Source organism: Gopherus evgoodei, chromosome 3 (genome assembly GCF_007399415.2).
Source record: "Gopherus evgoodei ecotype Sinaloan lineage chromosome 3, rGopEvg1_v1.p, whole genome shotgun sequence".
NCBI lineage: Eukaryota > Metazoa > Chordata > Testudines > Testudinidae > Gopherus > Gopherus evgoodei.
The window spans coordinates 40,358,734-40,381,813 of NC_044324.1; the positions used below are offsets into that span (position 1 = coordinate 40,358,734).

Consider the following 23,080-nt stretch of genomic DNA (forward strand, 5'->3'; position numbering starts at 1 on the left):
GCAATTATCCATTTCTTTATGGTTTCTTAGTGCCTTAGTGTCGATTAAGGTGAATCACTCAGGCACTTGTAGTTCAAGAAGAAAGGAGAGACTACGCAGAGTATATAACTATACTGGCAAATCCTCCTAGTGTAGCTGTAACTTATACTGGCAACAGAGTGCTTTGGCTGGCATAGCTTATACTGGTTCAGTGCATGAAATAAGATATAATGTCAAAAGGACTCATGCCAACATAACGGTGTCGACACTAGGGCTTTTGCCAATATAGAAATGTTGGGGGGGGGAGGGGGAAGTGGGGGAATCACATCTCTCACCAACATTATTATGTTGGCAAAAGTTTCTAGAGTACACCTGGCCTGATACAATGCCACTGAAGTCACTGGTGTGTACACCAGTATAAATTATATAAAATACAATACTCAAATATATTTTGATTAAGCAGTAAAAGTTTCTCTCTAGGCTTCTGGTACTTTTGTCTCTTCCCTCTTCCACATGGTCTAAACAATCTGGAGCAGGAACCATCTTTTTGTTCTGTGTTTGTACAGCATCTAGTACAATGGGGTCCTAATCTACGTTGGGGGACCACTAGATTACAATACTGGAGGATATTAACCATTTATTTCACCACCACATTGTTCTAAACATCAGGTGTACATCATCTTCCTAAAACCAAGTTTCAATACATTTCAGCTTTACTCCTTAATCTAACTGATAAATAGACAAGATATTTCACTCTCTGTGGCCATCGCAGATTTTGGATTTAGTTACTCAGGGATCAAGATGGACAAATCTGATTTGCTTGGCACATTTTCTACTGGATGATTGTTTGCCTTTATTCAGACTGGAGACTATATTTTAAGAGTCTAAAAGTTCTAAATCAGTAAGTTGGATCAGTTATTCTATCTCTACCATCCCTACTCTGTTTTTATACATTTTTATTTAATTTCAATTTTACTTATAGCAAGTACGGTTGCTACAAAGAAAAAAATATTGAAAGTTTCTTTCTCAAAAGCAGAAGAATCAGAGGTTAGTTTTTTCCCTGTAAGATTTCTGAATAGGATTAATCTGTTGTGATGCTGCATATCAAAATATCTCCCATAGCAAGTGGAACACAATACTCATGGGAACATTACCATTACACATCAGACTTCAGAGCTCCATGAGACAAATATTTTGTCTTTTTTTGCCTATTTGCTCCTATAGCACAGTTCAAATAATATCAATGAATTTAACTATACATACCCGTGTGTCCAATGAAATATTTGCAGTCTTTCCATCCACTGTGACACTTAGAACAGGGCCATCTTTTGCAGTAACACAGTCCTCTCCAAACATGTCCCTAAAATAAAGGCCTATAATTGTAAAAACATAGCTAAATAGCAAACTCGTTTTTCTTTTAATTATCTTTGGATTCCAGGCAGATTCTGTTAGCATAGTATCTGGTTTCAGTCACTGACTGGATTACTTAACTTTAAAATTACAGATGACAAATACTGATCTCAATTATTAAAGTGGATATTTTAACAACTTTAAGGATTTTACTGAAAAAAATCTATTAGTAAGTAAGGGCCAAAAGTCCCATTGACTTCAGCAAGTGCAGCTTCCCCCCACCACCCCCCAAGCTTCTATGGAACAGGGAACAAATGTCAAGGCAAGTCTACCTAAAATATAGATATTACAGGATTTCAAAATATAGTATGTTAGTAAGAAGTGATTGTGATGGATATTGCAATTCCATGCAATATCTTTGGGGACCATATTGCAACACTGTGGGCCAAGTATTGTATGCAATTCCAGTGGGAGGGTCATCACAGCTCCTTCAGGAACCAAAACCAGTGGGGGCGGTGGGGGGGGGGGAGTTAAGGTGAATTACTCAAGTTGTAAATACCCCCCAAACGGTCCCACCCCCTGCGGAGTCTTGCATATACTGGTTCACAATAGGTTTCCCAGAGACCAACAGGTGGAGAAAGAGCTTTTCACAGAAAAAGGCTGCATTTAAACTGACCAAGGCCTTCCTGCAGATCCAGCAGACAGGATCTTCTGTCCAAAGAGGCCCCAACCCTTGCGAAAGGGTGGGAAAGACTGATGGGTGACGTCTGGTAAGTTTTTAGCACGTGTATAGGAACTTCTATTGTTTTGATAGGTTTTCTCTAACGTTTTTAGCTTAAGAATAAACATGCTAACTCAGAAAGAGCCGTGTGTTAATTTGTAACTGCTGGCAATACACTGTTCAGAGCCCTCAGAAAGCCCAGGAACTGGCCTTTAGGCAGACTGGCTTGCTGGGGATATCAGTGTGAAACAGGGCACTGTGGAGCCTTAAAACCCCAGTCAGAAGGGAGTAGGACAAGTGTCCCCCTGCCCAGAGACAGGCAACAGCGGGAGACCTGAGACCTGTCTGGGCAGTTCTGAAATGAACCACCGAAGGGGAAATCTAGGTGCAGTTACCCTGAAACTGTGACAGTGATGGCTTGATTTTCAGGGGTTCTGAGTACCTATAGCTCTCACTGAAGTCAGTGGGAAATACAGATCCTCAGCATCTCTAAAACAAATAAATATCACGCCCTTGTTTCAAAAAATTTAAATGATCAGAAAACAATATCCTGAAACAGTCTGTCAGGATATTGCAAGATTTATTACCTTTTATCCTTCGGTTTACTTAATTATTGAGAGTCTCAGAAATGAATCTGATATAAATCTCTGCAGCCTTTTCGAATTACAGTACATGCAAACAACGAAATGGGCAAAATGTAGGAGAGAACTGTGTTTCTTTTTAGCATAATATATATGGCCACCAAATATATGGCTTATAATCACCACATTTGTAAGGCAAACAAACAATATTTCTAACTGACCATTTTCAGTTATTATTAATATGACAAGCCAACTTACTGAAGCATGATCTCCATCCTTTTGCTAAATACATCCATATCTACTTTTTTGGCAATCTTATGCACTGCAGCTGAAAAAAATAAAGAAGTCAGCATTAGATTTTCATTGACATTTGCTTGCATTGTATTTTCCTCTTGCAAATGTCTACCATTACAATATAGTTAATTTACAAGTCATAGTTCCTAAAAGTCTGCATATTTTTCTTTATGGAAATTTATAATTGAAAACAAAAATGTTTCATGAAATACTAAGAAAAAAGTTGCATTTTAAAGGAACAGCTTAAATATTATATTTGAAACAAGTTCTTTTATTTCTGTTACCAAATCCATCAGGCTATTCAAACAGTAAGGGTATGCCTACACTATGAAATTAGGTCGAATTTATAGAAGTCGTTTTTTTAGAAATCGTTTTTATACAGTCGATTGTGCGTGTCCCCACACAAAATGCTCTAAGTGCATTAAGTCGGCGGACTGAGTCCACAGTACCAAGGCTAGCGTTGACTTCCAGAGCGTTGGACTGTGGGTAGCAGTGAGTAGCTATCCCATAGTTCCTGCAGTCTCCGCTGCCCACTGGGATTCTGGGTTGAGATCCCAATGCCTGATGGGGCAAAAACAGTGTCACGGGTGCTTCAGAGTACATGTCGTCAGGCCGCTGTCTCCCTCCCTCCGTGAAAGCAACGGCAGACAATGGTTTCGTGCCTTTTTTCCTGCATTACCTGAGCAGACGCCATACCACAGCAAGTATGGAGCCCGCTCAGCTCACCGTCACCGTACGTCTCCTGGGTGCTGGCAGACGTGGGACTGCATTGCTACACAGCAGCAGCTCATTGCCTTTTGGCAGCAGATGGTGTATTACAATTGGTAGCCATCGTCATCATACTCCTGGGTGTTCTTTTAGCCAATCTCGGTGAGGTCGGTCAGGGGCGCCTGGGCAGATATGGGAGTGACTCAGCCAGGTCATTTGCATTTTCTGCTAAGCACCCAGGAGATGACGATGGCTAGCAGTCGTACTGCACCGTCTTTTGGCAAGCAGCCAGAAGATGACGATGGGTAGCAATTGTAATGCAGCATCTTCTGTCAAGCACCCAGGAGATGACGATGGCTAGCAGTCGTACTGCACCGTCTTTTGGCAAGCAACCAGGAGATGATGATGGGTAGCAATCGTAATGCAGCATCTTCTGCCAAGCACCCAGGAGATGACAACTGCTGGCAGTCGTACTGCACTGCTTGCTGCCAGCCTAAGATGTAAAAGATAGATGGAGTGGATCAAAACAAGAAATCGACCCCAATTTGTTTTGTGAAATCAACAGCCTGCTAAACTCAGGGTTTTGAGTTCAATCCTTGAGGAGGCCATTCTGTGTGATAGTTGTTTGTGTTTCTCCTTGATGCAAAGCCACCCCTTTTGTTGATTTTAATTCCCTGTAGGCCATGTCATCGTTCACCCCTCCCTCCGTCAGAGTAATGACAGACAATTGTTTCACGCGTTTTTGCAGCGCAGAACAAAAAGCTGCAAAAGCAAAACCAGGCGAGGAGACGATGGCAGTGCGATGACGAGGACATAGACATGGACTTCTCACAAAGTATGGGCCAGGCAATGTGCCCAGGGAATGTGCACATCATGCTGATGAGCTCTGCATGGTCACCTGTGCTGATCAGCTTGCCACACTGGTCCAACAGGAAATGAAATTCAAAAGTTCACGGGCCTTTTCCTGTCTACCTGGCCAGTGCAACTGAGTTAAGAGTGCTGTCCAGAGTGGTCACAATGGAGCACTCTGGGATAGCTCCCAGAGGCTAATACCGTCGAATTGCATCCACACTACCCCAAATTCAACATGTCAAGGCTGCTTTCAGTGCTAATACCCTTGTCAGAGGTGGAGTAAAGAAATCGATTTAAAGAGCCCTTTAAGTCGAAAAAAAGGGTTTCTTCATGTGGATGGGTCCAGGCTTAAATTGAGGTAACGGTGCTAAATTCGACCTAAAATCGTAGTGTAGACCAGGCCTAAGAGTTTTACAAGTCTAATTTTTACTTATTTCTGTTTACTTTTCACTATTTATACTGTTTGTTTACTTTTTACATTTCATTCAGTTGAGTAATGGCAACAGCTTCATTTCTGTTTATAATCTGCTGTTTTCTGGTTTCATAAATTAGGATAATACTTCACTCTCTTAAACAGCAAAAACTTCTTTAACACAGTTAGGATTGCCCTTCCAGTATCTTACTAAGTGCAACAAAATTCAAACTTGTGAAAACCAGGAAATAGAGTTAACCACTGGGAATTATCTTTATGTAATCCAGCTGCATTCACTGTGTTAGGTGTAGTTACATTGAATGATAGAGAAATTAGTTGGAACAGCTGGAAAAGAGTTGTGACTGTGGTCTGAAGCAATCTGTGGGACTGTGCCCCGCTGGGAATGTATATGAGCCCCTCTCTTTCTTTGACCCGCGTATGTGTGTGAGATCAAAGGAAAGAAGTGAGCGTATGCCTTGACAGATCCACTATGCATATTTCAGCAGTGTTGTGTAGGCTGTGCCATGGGGATTGTCAGCAGTTAAGTGGAAGACGAGTGTGGTCTGTGAGTTTAATGAAGAGTAAATGAAAGTGTAGCGTTAGATGACATTGGTGCATAAGGTGGTAGGTTTGTAAAAGGAGCTGAAAGGGTTGTAAAAGTTAGCAGATGGGGTTTCCTTTCTGGGGCATAGGAAGCTCCTGTGCAGTACAGTGAAAATGCAGAGTGCAAGTATGTTTAAGGTTGTAGTGGGGCACTGCTCAACGAGGGCAATGTTAAAAGTGTGGCCTTTTAGTTTAAATCTGTATTTCCTAGTTTTCACAAGTTTGGGTTTTGCTGAACTTGATGTTCTGGAAGACCACGAGCTACCACGGTGCAACCTTTACTGTGCGCTGATGAAGTTTTTGCCATTAATTAATTTTGCTAGTAACTTTCCTTTTTAAAAAAAAAACCAGAAAGAGGAATGTTGTTGGTAGGACTTAGTGGCGATATAGGCAGTTGTAATTATCACGTAGATTTGCAATTCAGAGGCTACGGTGGCCAGGAAATAATACGATCACCTAAGTTTTATACAGCACTTTTCATCGGTAGAGTTTCAGAAGGGAAACATAATTATCTGCATTGCACGGATGGGAAAAGTGAGGTAAAGAGCGGTAAAGTGACTTGGCCAAAGTAATGCCACAGGCCAACGGCAGAGCTAAGAACAGAGTCTAGGTTTTTTGAGTCCCAATCCACTGTTGTCTCCATCAGGGTGCATGGTTGCTTTGTGATTCCTACAAGTCTCTCTCCTTCCCCACTTTGTTGTACTGGAATGGGGACAATGGTTGTTGAATCGTTGGGAGTGTGTAGTTGCTAGCAGGGCTGGTGAGAGAAATCTCAGACATGGTTTATGTCCCAATTACTTGGCAGCTTTATTACATGGCAATTATAGGAACTTTAAGCATGTGAGGGAAGGGGTGTATGTGTGTGTGTTTTCACCCATAATCCCCTGCAACATGTAGCAAGTTCCCTGCCTCCATCATTTCCAGCTCACCCTCACCTTCCTGTCTCTAGACTGATGTCTAGAGGTAGATCGGCAAGAAGGTGAGCAATGCCAGTCATAGTGTGGGGAGCATCGACCCCATCCCGGAAAGTAGCGCCGAGGAGACCAGAAGGAGGGTCTGGTCGACCAACAGTGAGATTGGGACACCAAGGGATGAGAGTGGGACCTGCCTTGGGATCCTCCATGCAGTGGTGACCATTGTTTCTTCTCCGGCAACTGGCAGTGCTCCCCCACCCTCTGCAGGGCCTTAATGGCGGGCTTGCCCTCTTGGGGAGCCTTAGCCTGTCTTGCAACACCAAAGACATCATAGGGGCAGGTGGAGACATGTGCTCTCTCTGCGTCTGGGCTTGGGATGACGATGGAGCAGGCAGGGTTGCAAGTCCCATACTGCTCCCAGGAGTCAGTGGTAGACCTTTAAAGGGGCTAAGAGCCCCAGCCGTGGAGGCATGCTCACATGGCTCCAGCGAAGGCTGGCGGGCAGGCCCGGGTCCTTTGCTGGATGAACTCTGGGCCTTCTTGTTCGGTGCTGGAGAGTGCTTCTTAGCCCTCATTTTCGGTACAGGCAACGGTGAACGGTGTCGGGAAGAGGCCAGTGCCAACAGTGCACTGCACACAGAGGCAGAGGCGCTCAATGCAGCCTGCGTAAAAGGCTTGGAAGCCGAGTGGAGGGCGGACTCTATCAAGCCAATATCTCTCTCCTTTTGGGTGCAAGACCGAAAGTTCCTACAGATCCGGCAACGCTCCTTAATGTGTGACTCCCCCAAGCACTTAAGGCAGCTGTTATGGGAGTCATTCACAGGCATAGGCCTGCTGCCATCTGAGCAGGGCTTAAACCCGGGAGCCCAGGGCATGCCCCGCTCTGGGGCAAAGTCCCCACTGGGACCCTGACTATTAACTAACTAACACTTAAGAACTACTTAATAACTTCTTAATACTATCAACAATGTACAAGAAGCCCGAAGGCACAAAGGCCAAGGGAAGAAAACTGCTAGCTCTTCTCAAGCAAGACAGGTGCTCCGACTGACACCACCGGTGATAAGAAGGAACTGAGAGGACATGGGCCAGCAGTGCCTGATATACCATGGCATGAGCATGGCACTCTAGAGGGTGCCACAGCTGGCCCCACAGGTACCGCTAAGGCAAAAATCTCAAAGAAAAACCTGGCCTTGCACATCCGAAGGTTCTGCAGTCACTGCTCATCATCCCAAGCCTGCATTAGGAGGCAATCCCACCAGTCAGTGCTTGTTTCTTGGGCCCACCATCTGCAGCTGCTCTACAAATGCCATCAACAACCTGGAATTGGTTCTTTGCTATGTCCCACAGCAATCTTTCTTCCAGGAAATCATCATGCTCCCAGCTAATTCAGTTCTTCTTATGGCTGTGCAAATAGCAGAGGATCATGGATTCTGTGCTTGCAATGCTCAGGACAATAGTGCAGAGCTATGCAGCTTCCATGCTTCTGCCAGAGTAGGCAGACAGTGAGGACTGCACGGGTTTGTGAGGTTTTTAAACAAGGCGTGAAAATTATGGGATATATAGATGAAATTATGGGATGGAGACACTTGCACTCTGGGAAGTTATCCCCTTGCTCCCAGTCACCCCTGTGTGACATGTTTCTGCCCCACCATGCATTGCCAAAACTTCCCAAAAAACAGTGCACTGGATGGTGGTGGGTTGCACACTGGGATACCTACCCATGGTGCACCACACTGTGCATTGGCACAAGCACTCCTGGTGAGTACACACAGCACCAACACAAGGAGCTAAGTATGCACTTGCACAAGCGATATACTAACCACGGCAGCTTTCTGCAGACATAACTTGTGTCGACCAAAGTGTGTAGTGTAGATATGGCTTAGAAGTGCTTGTGAATGCCTAACTGGAGAACCAAACTGACTAATGAGATTGTGATTTGATTTCCTCTAAGGGGCTAGTAGGTGGCATGTCCTCTGTTGGGGTAACTCTTAAGTGTCTGAGACCCCAGTGTGATGATTGCAACTCTACCTGTGCGAAAAAAAATACTGATAAAACATGTCATCTTTAAGAAAAGCTGTTTCTTTTCCCAGGGAGGAAGTGTGCTGTTTCTAGGGAACCCCCTGGTCAAATAGCTAGAAATTTGGGTAAGAATAACCGAACCCCACACCTCTATGAGGCACACCAAATGTCAAGGCAATCAAGTAATCATACAGATGCTAGAGCACTTAGAATCAAACTTTAAAAAGAAAGCTCGTTTTAACCTTAACTATAGCAGTGCTGGCACTCCACTACAATAGGCTGCAAGTACAGCAGGGAATGCTTAAGGTAAAATAGAAAAGCATCTATTATTTTAAAAAACAAAACAAAAACCTACACGTAGGTTGTAAATATTACGTTTTGTAAATTTCCTCCTTCCCCAAGAATCAAACTTTTGGTCCAAATTATGTGACCATGTCCAAAATTGGGGACCAGATCCTACTCTCAGATACACACACAGCTCTCATCAATTTTCATAGATAAGCAAGAGCATAGGAAGGCAGAATTTGGTTTGGCACTTAATGTGAAGAAGAATGCATGTGTTCCAAGCATAAAGGTATGTATTGGCAAAGAGTATATGGTACAGACCACAGAGGATATGAGAACTTTTAGACTATTTTTGCCAATGTTCATTACTGTTATTTATCCAACTTTAAATTTCTACTACCATCATGCTGCACAGTCCCCAAAAATGTTCATCCTCTTGGAGTGTCACATCGTTCTTCATACTTTCTACTAACTGAAAACAACTTCACCAGTACATTTCAATCCGTCATGCAGCCCCTGTTCCAGTTCATTAAGACAATAAAATACAGGCTCATATATGAACTAGTCATAAGATACCACCACTATTAGTCCTAGCAAAGTTGCTTTGTTACTTGAGCTAATCAGCAACCTCACATCCAGCATCTGACACAATAATTCTGTTATGACCTAGTAATGCTATTTGGTTACTGATGTCAATGGGTATATATCTAAAACTAGGCAAAATACAAACACTACTAAACAGGACTTTCAAATGAGAGGCTAAAATAAATATTTACATGTGGTACCGTGAATCACTTACAGTGTTAAATTTGGCTTTCTTTTAACTTTGTACATGTAAACCACTTAATCTCTTCTATAATAATATGGCTGTAATTTTTCCATGTATTAATGCACAAGTTGCCATTTACATATAAAATGATCCAATTAACCAACAATACAAATCAAATCAGTTTTGTTTTTAAACAGCAAGTCTGTTTGCTCATTAATAAGTGAAAATAATAATAATGAAAATAAATGTATCATAATATAAAAAGTCTGCTAAGATTTTCAACAGCAGAGAGGATAAGGAGTATGCTACAATTAAATACACACAAATTAAATGTAATACCTTTCTGTATTTTGGGATTTGACTGAACTTCCAGGATCACTGTTGTTACAGTGTCTGCATACATATCATTTGCAGGATTTGCTACCCACTGAAAAATAATAATAATTAATAATAATACTCTGGCAATAGCATAATCTGGACAGAATGAAAAATACAAAATACAAATGTCGTAACAGCCATGAAATAAATTCTCTTGACTCTATATGCTGATTTGTGCTGACTTCCATAGCCTTGGATACATTTTGCACTATATTAATTTTAAAATAAATATAACTTTGTGAATTGAAAATGGAGTCACCTAGAAGTTCTCCATTCCCCACCATGACACATTCTCGAATTCCAGAGGCTCCTTCTCCTTTGTTTTCACTCTCTTTAGACACACTAGAGGGATTACTATCAAATGATCTGAGATGCTTCTTCAGGAAATGAACATAGTCTTGGCATTATTTTCAATTACTATTTGCCAGGAAGAATATGGCACTGGGTCAGAAATTTGGACCAGTATAGAATTGCTCTATTCTTTTTAAAGCATTTCTACAGTGCTGGTTAATGACTAGCACTGATAGGCAAGTGCCTCCTCAGAAAGGTATTAGTAAAGTTTCTCTCTAATACTAGTGGCAAGAACGGTGACGCTTACACATTAAACCTCCTGGGGTATCTAACTGCAGTGAAGAAGTGAAATAAACATTTTAAAAGGTTAAATAAAATGACACATATCAGAGTAAGATGGCCACTGAAGGAAACTTCACCAGTGACCTTATACCTTTAACTTGATACCCAGCATAAATAACTTAATGATCCCTCAGTTAACTCAGCACCAAAGCCACACTCGGTGACATTGGTTTCTACAAAACAGGGAATGGAATATTTCTTTCTCCCCCTTTTCACACTTACCTCAAGTACCACCATGCCAGGTTCCTGGATCACAGTAATATTTTTGAAAACCTTCAAGGCTGGCTTTTGCTGGATTTCGATTTCCTCTACATCACCTACAATGTGGCAAAAATTGCTTAATGAGAGCAAATTACATAGCAAAAAAAAGTCATTATAAAACGGAGTACCTATATTTGCACAGGAAAATATATCTGTGTGGGCCATATATATGCAATCCATTTCTTCCTCCTCAAACACATACTCCTCCATGCATTCCATGACACTGTTTGGCTTTTTAGTGTGTAATACTGGCCATATTCGCTGTTCCAGTTGACATGGTTTAACAGTACAGTACATTAACTAAAGCATACCAGTAGAAAAAAGCAGTATTCTTTAACCTGTTCTTTCCCTATTCTAGCCCGAGGCCCTTTTCCTTTGTTGTTAATATTAACTGTGTTAAGTATCTGGTCACAATTAACCTTGTTAGTGAAGACTGCTAGAAAGATGCTAGATCTCACAAATACCAAGTTTTATAACCTGTGTAGAAAACAACACATTGTAAGAATATTTTCTTGTGTAAGAAGTAATGTATGGAATTGTAAAGTAGCCAAGCAAATAGTAAAGTGGCCTGGAGAGCCTCAGAATTAAATGAATGTAAATCATGCAGTCAGATACAACAAACGAAGGTTGAGATTGTCAAAGAAGTCTAGGGGATTTAGATACATCTTCCATTATTTTAATTTAAATATATACAATTAAATAAACAACCTGCTTCTATCTTTGTCTTCGAAAAAGAAATTAGACTTTAAGGTTGACTGATCCTTTTCTCAAGAGAAACTAAGTAAATGGTGAGGTATATGACTATCATTTTTAGCCCATCCCAGTGCATGTACAATACACTTACTAAGATACCAAGGAAGAAAAAAAATTGATTTTCTTTGCCCTTGTTTTATACCCATTTCTCATTCTGGAGTAAGTGTCTCAGCAAACAGCGTCCAAAAGGCAGGACTTAAAATTTTCTCACTGTTTCACTGACAATTTGGGAAGGTGTGCTTCCTGTTTTGGTTAATCGCTTCTTTCCCAAATACTTATGAACCCCAGAATCAAATTCCTTAAGCTTTTATATATATGTTGTCTACAAAGTTAAAGAAAAAAGGCACTAGAACTACAGACAAACAAATCCATATAGTTGGATGGTGGGCCAGTGCTTGTTGCACCTCTGAAGCTCGGAGAAGGAGAGTTGTGGCAACTGGGAGGCAGGGGAAACTTACCACCAGTTTCAGGCAGGCTTGTACTTGGCATGGCTCAGATGTGCCTCTGCTGCCATTATCTGTGTTACTGTGGTTACATTACTATTTACACTCATGCTAGCTCATGGCACACTAGTAGGGGAATCACACTACTGGCTTGCAGTGTAGACACAGCCTTGGAGACTACTTCTAGCAGCGAGAGAAGGATGCTTCTGTCAGCATGTCTAAGCTATTACCTCTACTAAAACTACTAATGGGATGATAATTGTGGTGGCACTTATTGTGAGAAAGACATTTAACTACTAGAAACCAACTGAAGACCAGAATAATTTTAACACAGGTAACTGAATACCAGTTGGATATTTTTCAGTTACTGATAAATGAATTGGATTTTGACCAACAACCTGCAGGTGAAAGTTGCTGAAGTTTAAATCTGGCTAGGGATTTTGGGCATCTCATATTTTCCCCATGCTCATTGTTTTACATTATACACCTCTACCTCGATATAACGCTATACTGGGGAGCCAAAAATCTTACCATGTTATAGGTGAAACCATGTTATACTGAACTTGCTTTGATCTGCTGGAGTGCACAGCTCTTCCCCCCCAGAGCACTGTTTTACCGCGTTATATCCAAATTTGTGTTATATCGGTTTGCATTTTATCGGGGTAGCAGTGTATACACAGGAGATTCCCACAAACATCCCCCACTTGTGCTCCTATGATGGCTCTGGCAAGGCCAGTGAGAATCTAACGAAGCTTGTGAAAATTTGCAACAAATTATTAATAGCTTAGTTAGTAAGAGGACAGCAGAATTTACCACTCAGATTTCCCCAAGAAATAGAATTAAAACAAAACAAAAACCTTTAAAGAAATGACAATAGATGTTGAACATCTCTTTTCAAATACACATACCTGTCAGTTTCTGGAGCTGGTAATAAAGCAGATTGAAAGGACCAGAATATGGAATGGCTTGTGTCTGTGTTACAGTGCTCATAGCCAAATCAGTGTAATCTGAAAGAATTAAAAAAAGAAAAGGAAGTTAGTCCTTTAAAAGATACTTCCTAAAAAATAGATTTTTCAGTGTTGAGAAATGGTGGTTATTGTTGATTCCAAAAGTTTACATACAGTTGGCAGAAAACAGAAAAACAAAACAAAAAACCCAGTTGTAGTTTACAAGAAGAAGATTGGGTCTGTAATTAAGGCATGGGCAAGGCCCTGTATTTTATGTGGCACATTAGATGGAAATTATGCAACAGGGATGCACTGTCTCCCACAAGTCCCCTTGTCCTAACTGTCCTATTCGATCAACTTATTGTTCCTTGTATTATTTATTTTGAGAATACATTTACTTCAAATCATGCTTTCTGCACATTTTAAGTTTTCAATTTGCTGCACATTTTTGTACTGAAAACTAATAAATGCATTTTAGAAGCTGTCACAGGAAAGCTTGCTTCGACAACTGGCCAGGGCCCACCTCCACCATCTATGGTATTTTTGGATCCCACACAAGAATGGGAGGTGGTTTTGGTTTTTGGTACCAGGGAGGGAATGCATTTTTTCTCACCCCGTTTTTGGGCAGTGACAGAGGAAGGGTTTGAATTCCTTGTTTCTAGCTCCAGCAACCAACGATAGCAACTAGTTGCCCTACTGCCCCGCCTTAATATCTGCCCCAAATCCAACAATGACAAGTAAGCACAGTAGTTTGATTTTTCTGCTAATGCGATCAGCTGTGAAATTGTTGAAGGTGACAGACTTCACCCACTGAAATGAACGGAGCAGTTAACTTTGTAGGTCTTAACCTCATTTCAGACTTTCTGCAAATTCAGATTTGAGAAGTTATTCTGAAAGCTGTAATTGTTTGTTGTTGATTCTGTTTATGCACCTTTCCTTGCATCATACCAAACCCAAACTTCATAACATTGTCCAGTTATACACAATGAAAACTCAGAAGTGTGGCAGGGCAAGTAGTCCATAGATTAAGGCCATACAAAAAAAAAAAATGCTGGTCTTCAATACATAGGCCTTAAAGTTACCATCTGCCATTGCAGGAGGGAAAGGAAAATAGTGGCAGAAAGCTTGCAAATGCCAGTGTTCTTTACCCATAAACCCTCTCTATCTGTTTGAATGGTCTCTGACAGGTATTTCATATTACAAACATTCCTGTACTGCTGTAAATAACCCATATCAAGCAACTTTCCCCCACGCTTAGCCTAAATAAAAGTTTATAAATTGACGCCAGCCAATTACTGATATCACAGAAATTGTAGAAACATAATGCATCAAGTATAAGGTCCTATACATCTTTTGCCTTTAAAACAGGAAACTCAGCTTAGTTACTGAGCACATGACGGTATGTCATCTTCACTTACTTGAGAGATCACATGGAGAAAGGATGTGATAGTTAAAGTTTCTTTTAACCAGGATCCCTGAAACTCGCTGTCCTTGCTCTGGCTTTTTATCTGCTAAAAACCCCATCACCTGTCGAAAAGAGAAAAATCAAAATTGTTACTGGAAAAATTGAAGCTGCGGTGGATGGAGGTTAGTTCTGCAGATGAAATGCAGGCTCCTTTTTAAACAACTGAAGATGATATCACCACTTGAAGCTCACAACATGGCCAAAGGATACATATAGAGTAATCTTTGATAGCAAGCACATTTCAAAGGCATAACACAACAGAGAGATTTGGATAATAGAATGATATTCAAATCTTGTGACATATTTCATTTACAACAGCTGTCATATAGAACATACACGTATGGTCTACTTAACACACAAGTGACGAGAATTATATAGATGGTCAACTGATTCCCATAAAGAATCAGAGCTGCAGACTTTCTAGTTTCTCAGCCAAAGCAAGTGACATCATAAGTACTATCAACACATTTTTCATCTCCTTTGTTTATGGTGTTTGGTGTCACTAACTGGCAGAACAACGAGAAAGCCTGTGGATCAGATTTCTCAGGCTCTTACTATGGCATTTTTATTACAATTCAACACCAATTACATCTTAAACAGCAGCCATATATGCTTTTCCATTTCTGAAATCTTACAAACAAGCTTCTGACTTTTGGCATAACCCTTGCAGGGAACTATTATGTCCTCCAGGAACAGTACAATGTGTATTATGATGCAAGTTTTAGGACTGTACCTGCTAGAAAGGGATGCTGGGAATTCATAGATACAGAAGTCCAGAGCTTATCTTCACTATTATAGATTCTTTGTACAAACTAATGTACATTATATGTCATTACCTTTATTTTCTTTCTATATTTTCCTAATTTAGATTGCAAGCTCTTCAACGACAAAAACCTTGCCTTTCAAAAAAACATCTCTAAAGCGCTGTTTGAGTGCAGGGGTTTGTAAAATATCTACTACCAAAAAAAAAAATATACCTAGAATCATACAGATAAACCTTAAGTAGACATATTCAATGAGGATTATTTCCAGAACAGCATGCATACAAATAATGTACATGTGCATATTGACTATACTCTATATACTCCACCCACCTCTGAGACTAGAAATACTTGGTCAACCAGGCTGGAAGAGGTTAACTGATCCTGCCCCATGGGAATCTATGTGATTTTTGCCATTGATTTTGTTGGAGTAGGATCAGATGCTTAATGAATACTATTTACTCATTTTTCAAAAACTCCTTCTTTAAATCTTTATGTAACATTTAAAAAAAATTAAAGGCTGTATTCAGCAGAGAGAAGGTTGGTTATATAATAATTTTGGACAAACTATCAAAACAGTGTCCACAATAGATTTTTTGGGGGGATAAATGAAAAATGCTATTGATGAATACATTTTTCTATCTGTACCACTGTAAGGTCACTTGTGCACAGTTGCTCTCAGCTAGTCCAATATTCACAGCTTTTATTGCAAGATTTAACATTGCATCAAATAAAGTTGTCATTTGTCATAACTCCCTTCATTCTGCAAGAGAGTCTAGAACACTGGAGATTCATTAACTGTCAAGAATATCTACTATATCCACATTTAAATCTTTGTTTTTCAAGAAAGATCTTTAGGTAAAATATATTATCTTTGGATTCCTTTTGTAGTTTCACTATCATGTTTCAAAAAGCAGAAAAAGTAACCAGTGCATATAATATCTTCTGCTGGATAATCCCATTTTTAACCTGTGTCATCCCATCCCTAAAGTATCTAGAGATGGGAGACACTCAAGAGTGTTAATTTTAAGAGAGTGTCTGAATGGAGTCAGCAAGTGTTATTTAATCCAGCCAAAATATATAGTGGTTTATTTTTTCTCTCTTTTTCTGTAATTTTTATCTTACACACACACAGTCTTTTTGAGATGCGTGGGATTTTACTAATGGTTTCCTAAATTGCAAATGAAATTTGTTACATCATTCACTCCATAAATGTCAGTGACCTGACAATACAGAGATTAGTGTATTATTCTTTGTTAAGAGATTATCTAGGGCTGCTGTCCTGGAACACGTTCCATATGGAATGAGATCAAGAGACTGAAAGCATTGACAGACTTGTCTGTATCAGCACAGACCTTGGCAGACTGAAAAAAAAATAGTGTTTACACTATGTCCCGCTCACAGTATACTGAAGTCATCCAGAAACACAATCTGAAATTGATTAAAAGCAGGCATATTCTTGAAGGAAAAACATAACCCTCATCAAAGAGGGAAATGCTGTGCTATGGTTAAGAAAACATCAATCATATACCTTGGCAAGTTTTTCTCCTCTGAAGTTTAATGTCACAGCCTCAGTATTCCTAGGATTGTGAACTTCTATGTGAACTTCATCGTTATCCTCATATTCTCGTATCAATGCTGCTTTCAATCTGGCCATTTCGTTCTGCTCACCATGCACTAAAATCTACAAGAGACAGTTTCACAATTAACAAGGGGTACGCTCTCAAAAGGTGCACTTTATTAAATAAATCATCCAAGAAAGTTGCTGCTTTCCTGTGCATCATGTTTAAATATATACAATTGTCTTGGGCAACCAATATTGGAAATGTCAACTGTACTACACACTGTGGTCAGTTCCACATTTGCCTTTGTATTCTATCCAGTACAGTCTGCATTATAAAAGTGCTTAGATACCATGATGAATGCAGGTACAAAAATCTACACAGATTTTACTTATTTTACTACATGGACTAGCTGCTAGTATTTTGTTATGAAAAAGGAATGTATAAAGTTCTTCTGTTTAACTAGAAAAGTCACAGTCAGCCATGTTTATATATATTTGCATGCAACGCACATGTATGCATATATATTCATGAACTGCTCATGAATTTAAACTTAAAGCTTCATTAACATTAATAAGCTTATAAATATCTCTGACAAGTTCAGCTTCCTTTTCCCCTGCTTCTCCCTTTCTTGAAAGGAGCTGCTGGCACAGATCTTCTTCTTCTCTCTATTTTAGGTTCCAAATTCCACTCCTCATTTCCACAGCACCCTATAACTCTGTCCCTGCTCTCATCTCCTCTTGCTCCCAGTGCTTTGCTCAAGCTTCTCCGACTATTCCTCTTGTCTTCATTGGCATCTCTACACCTCCTTTCGCATTGCCCTGGAACAAACTCCATCGCAAATAATTTTTACTAAATAACCTCCTGCTTATTCTTCCAAAATACCTGGAAACTCACCTATTAGATGATTCACTTTGGCAACAGTGACCAGATGCCACATTGTATTTGCTCTGTAGTGTATCTTATAAGTAGCCACATACATAGAACTTAACTGCTGCAACATGGTATAGAGCAGTGGTCCCCAACACGCTGCCCGCAGGTGTGGCACCCACAGGGGCATCTTAATGCGCCTGCGTCCTGGCCCCCGGCACAGCACCCGCCGAAATGCTGCTGAATTTCAGCGGCATTTCGGCGGGGACGCCTCTCGATGACGACGCTTGTCGTCGACAAGTGATGTCATCAAGAGATGTCGCCCCCGAATTTTGGCAGGGACGCCTCTCGATGACGTTGCTTGTTGACGGCAAATGGCGTCATCAAGAGGTGTCGCAGTCGAAATGCTGCCGAAATTCGGCGGCATTTCGGCGGGTGCTCCACCGCCACAGTGGTCCTTCAGCTGGCACCCGTCAGCCAAAAAGATTGGCGACCACTGGGATAGAGTAACCTCATCTCAGGGAAGTCACCACAACACATGCACAGCAGTGCTGCAAATGAACCAGGTATTTAAATTTTGCTGGTGTAGCATGGTGAGAAGTATTTTGCCTACCTTTGAAGCAGCAAGGACTGGGCACTGCCAGCCGCACTATACTAGATTTGATGAACCAATGACACGACCTATATTCCTAAGAAATAATGAACATGCACACTAACCACATGCGGGGGTTTCAGTGCCCTGATAAACTCGCTGGTTTGTTGGTAATCCGTGTGAGCAGAGAAAGAAATGTAGTCTACAGACATCTTCAGTGGGAGCTTCTGCCCTGACATAGTTGTGATCTCTTCAGGTTCAGACATTATGTGCTGTCTCAAAGGAAAAGTACTCCTTTCAATAAACAAGGTATTTGAAAAATCTTCTACAAAATATCCAGTTTTTCACTTTCAGAACCAGAAAAATAAATATCTGCAGTTGGTTTAAGTGGTAAATATTTGAACAAATATACATTATAAAACATATATACATTATACACACCTGGGATCAGTCATACAAAAATTAAACACATACTTGCATCCTGTCCTTGCACAGAACATTTAGGACTTCACTTGGCCCTCACACATATGACCATAACTCTCACTGAAATCAATACAAGGTATGGGTATCTATCTCTGATTGCAGAATTGGATTCTGAGGTCCTTTCCTGATTGCAACTTCAAAGCAAGTGAAAGTGCTAGGAATCCCAGCCTGATCTCTGATGTAAGTGGGAGTTCAGTCATTGACTCCAGTGGGATCAGGATAAGGGCAAAAAATTGAAAGACCATGTGGGAGGAGTGAAGGGGAGAAATATGTTAATTACACTTTCTTGGGACGAGCTACCTGCTAATTTTTTAATAGTATATGGAAAGATTTTTTCATTTAAGAATAGACGGTTACTGAAAATTGTCATCTGCAACTTTACTGGACATTTCATTTGTTTTTGCAGGGTACAATTGGCTTTGGTTGTATTCAGTCATCCATACATGACAACAATCTTATTGTTTAACAAGTTCAAATAAATAATCCAACCAGGGATCGCTCCTTTTAATGTAACATATAAACTAACTACCATGGCAGTCAAATGGTAATAACTCACCTTGGCAAGTGTTCCTTCAACACAATACCCTGCTATTATTACTCCATTTCTCTTATCAGTACACCAGCTCTCAAACAATTCTCTGGATAAGCCACTCTGCATCATACCTGGGGAAGCCATAACAACACTTGGGCCAATGTCATCAAAGTGATCCATACTCTACAAAACAAAAAGCAAGAACATCAGTTCGTATACCTGGTTAAAATAAACAGAGCCCGACTGCATCCCCTGATCCACATGCAAAAAGGGACCTACGTGGAAAGATCACACTTCATTCTCATGGAAGTCACCTCTTTGGCAGAGTTCCTCCCACCTTTGCCCATGAAGGACATTTTGTGGATCTCTTCAAGAAGAAAGAGTAAGGGAATGCTCCCCACCTCATCAAACTTAAGCATATCAGGTAGACAGATGAGATAGCCTCAGTACAACTACTGATATTACTGTATGAAATAACTAATTCATATATTTGAATATTTTAAATTACAGAAGTATGGTTAGCGCTGCCTTATTTATTTATTTCAGATACACTCCAAAGAAAGCCTTATATTAGGCAAGAGTATGATTTTATATTTATTCCAGAAACTAAACTTAAATCCTCCATAAACTTTCAATTAAAGTACTTGTTCTAAGGTCAGACAAGTATAGCAATGGCCCCGCCACCCAAAGAGTACTCCTGGGAGAATTCTGCGCCACTGCGCAGAATTCATGTCTCCTGCAAATTTCTTTGCTTCTCCACAGAAAAATGACTTTCTGATGTGGAAGCAAACGGAAGTCACAAGAGTGGTCATGCAACCCTCCCCAGCAGTTGTTTCAGGTGCCCAGGGCAGCCATCAAAGAGGTAAATCACTGTGGGGCAAGAGGCAGGACTGGGAAAGACCTGGCTGGTGGCTCCTACTCTGTGCCAGGCTCAGCTGCTAATCCTGGATGGGGAGGATGGACTTCCTCTTCCTCTGCACGGCATCTGGACCAGACCCACCCCCAGATTTCTCCCCTGGCTGTAGGAAGCTCTGCAAACTCACCACCACCACCCCTGCGCTTCCCGCACCCATCGCTCCTCAGCTGCCGGGGCAGGGATCAGTGTACAGGGAGCTAACTTTCCCATCTGCCCAATCCCGGTGCATCCACAATTTACAGAATTTTAAAATATTGTGAGCAGAACTTTTTTTTTTTTTTTGGTGCAGAATGCCCTCAGGAGCAAAATAGGAGCGATCACAGTGAAGTGTAATGTTAGTCAGTGGGCATGCACTCAAGAGGTTAGCCAGAAAACCCTATAGAGAAGCCATACTTGGGATTTCTGTGGAAATTAAACAGCAAAGGTTGGATGTGCATAACCCATCCAGCATTACAGAATGGAGTTTAAAATAACAAAGATATCGTTAATAGGAGAAAGCAGATTTATACTGAAAGATTCAGTTATAAAATTCTAAATCAATCAATGGTTTAAATTCCTAGGAAAGTACACCTATACACTAGTTAAACCTCATGTAAATGCAAAGTATTTGATACATCTTACTTCTGACATGAAACATCCTTTATTTACACTCACCTTCAGATTACTAATGTGTTTGAAAACAAATGGATTGTTGATGTTGATTTGCTTGCGGATCTTGTCATTCATAGCATTTACATATGTCTGATACACTGCCATGCATTTCTTTGCCAAAGAGGAGGCATAGTATATTGGGATGTCATGGAGTTCAGGGTGATTCTGCCAGTATTCATCTAGAGGAACATTTTACAAGGCATAAATATTTTAGCAGTTTCCAAACATGAATTTTTCAGAATTAACATTATTTTATGAAGTCAGGTTTTCAAATATTTCCAGTGCTGTTAGAGACAGGAAATCAACGTAATAAGAAATGTCAACATGCCTCTTTTGACCTTGGCTATTTGGGGAGGGGGAAAGGGAGAGAACAAACCTGAAAAAAGAGTAATGGTAAAACAAATAACTAGACAAAAAAGTCAAATATCAGTTTTTCGCAGTAGAAGACCAGTCAGACTCCACATAACCACCAATTTTCAACCACCGCCTATAAATATGTATGATGTTACAGAGCATTCAATTCACTTTTATAACAACACTGTTTAAAGAGAAATGAGTTCTAGTGCATTACTGCTAATCAACAGGCTGGCATATCTATGTCAAATGTTAATTATAAAATTATAACTAGCAACAAAATCTGTAGAGTTTGTTAGTGAGACTTCATGATATCACCATTAAAAGTTCTACAAGCCAAATTCACAGATGCACAGAATTTACAGCCAGAAGGGACATTAGATCATCTACCCTAACCTCTTGTATACCACAGGCCATTAAAATTTCACCCACTTTCCCTGAGCCCCAATTCTGCCCTAAGTTTCACCTGTGCAACTCTAACCCACGAGCCTAAGAGGGAGATATCTCTTAAAGAGATGTATGGGGGTGGTGGTGGAGCGAATAGGAGTGAGTTGTGTCTCGGTCACTGTTGCTAGCAGAGTTGCACTCCACATCCAGATGTTTCTGGAATTGGGTATGGTAGTTTTTGGGTTTGCTCATATATTTTCTCTGTTGCTGTGGTCAGCCTTGATGAGGCTAAGCCATTGGGGCTGCTGCTTTGCAAAAGGCCATGTGAACCATGTGGACTGGGAGAAGCTAAGCCCAGGGGCAGAAAGCAGGCTGTTTTCCCTAACTCTGAAGCATTTTGCAGCAGATTGGTGAGTGATATTGTTAACCCTCCAACAGGGTTAATTATAGAAATGGAAAACTAGGAGGAAAAATCAATTTATTTTAATTGTATACTTTGAATGTTATTTGATTTTAACCAAACTGTTTTAGTTAAATTGTCTCAGCTAGTATGATTCACCAACTTTTCTTTAAATGTGGAGAGTCATTTATATTTTACTATTCTTAGTTTTGTATTTTCTTGTAACAGTGTTTTTTTTTTTTAATCTACATACTTAACTGAGTGATTGATTAATCAGTTAACTGACTGGCTAACAGTGATTTCAGAGGAGGAAGAGTCTGCCAGGATTCCAACTGAAATTCCTACAAGTAAGTGGAGGCAAGATGTTGCTTTTGACTCAGCAGACTATAGATTGGTGATCAAAGCCTCTGAGACTCAAGTGAACTCAGCCTAAGCTTTTGGGAACTCTGAGTCCCTTCTCACTGTGTTTCTGTGGGGATCGACCTGTTTAGATTTAATTTGTTTTCTTTATTTATGTTTATGTAAAACTGTGAAGACAGTATATGTGAATTATAAAATAGCCATGTCATGCTGTAAACATAAAGTTATTTATTACTATTAATTATGTTTCTTTATCATAACATTTATAAAGTTGGTACTTAATTAAGTTAATCCCTTTTGTTCTTTTTGGGACTTGAATGTGGGGAGGTTGACCCTGTGCATCCTTGCTGAAAATCCTTCGAGACTGAATTCTGGGTCTCCAGCTGCATTTCTATGGGAGATGGGGGTTTTTTAGGCACTGAAGAAGGATAATGAAGCGAGCTCTACCCATCCAAAGGTTACACAACTATTGCCTTCCAATAGGTTTGAACAGGCATAAATATTGGAACTTATTGAATAATTCTATTCAAGATGTACAATAGATTGCAGCTCACTCTCTCTTAGCTGTTTCTTTTGGAAGACTAACAGAAGTAGTAAAAATCCAACCTACCAAAAAACAAAAAGACCTCCCTCCCCCCACACCCCAATAAAACCTCCACTCATTTGGTTACTTGATAGCAGCAGCCATGACCTCTCCCCCCAAAAAACGTACATGAAGCTGGTCTGTTGCGTAACAGGTATCACTTGGAGTGGAACCCTACTTTAAAGTAGGATTTCAAGAAAAGCATTGATTGTACTGTGTGTGTGTGTGTGTGTGTGTGTGTGTGTGTGTGTGTGTGTGTGTG

The 23,080-nt window shown here is 40.4% G+C and overlaps 1 protein-coding gene across 2 annotated transcripts in view; it reads right to left on the reverse strand.

The window, feature by feature from the left end:
* The window catches only part of CPSF3 (cleavage and polyadenylation specific factor 3), a 56,397-nt gene that overhangs the window by 1,463 nt on the left and 31,854 nt on the right, over positions 1-23,080 (reverse strand). For both annotated transcript variants that reach the window (XM_030555453.1, XM_030555454.1), the window contains exons 8-17: positions 20,738-20,913; positions 19,192-19,350; positions 18,278-18,424; positions 16,660-16,812; positions 14,321-14,429; positions 12,864-12,962; positions 10,721-10,815; positions 9,827-9,914; positions 2,890-2,959; positions 1,243-1,339 (exon numbers count right to left, since the gene is read on the reverse strand). In XM_030555453.1, the coding sequence (XP_030411313.1) occupies positions 1,243-1,339; positions 2,890-2,959; positions 9,827-9,914; positions 10,721-10,815; positions 12,864-12,962; positions 14,321-14,429; positions 16,660-16,812; positions 18,278-18,424; positions 19,192-19,350; positions 20,738-20,913 (1,193 nt within the window). The remainder of the gene's footprint in view (positions 1-1,242; positions 1,340-2,889; positions 2,960-9,826; positions 9,915-10,720; positions 10,816-12,863; positions 12,963-14,320; positions 14,430-16,659; positions 16,813-18,277; positions 18,425-19,191; positions 19,351-20,737; positions 20,914-23,080) is intronic.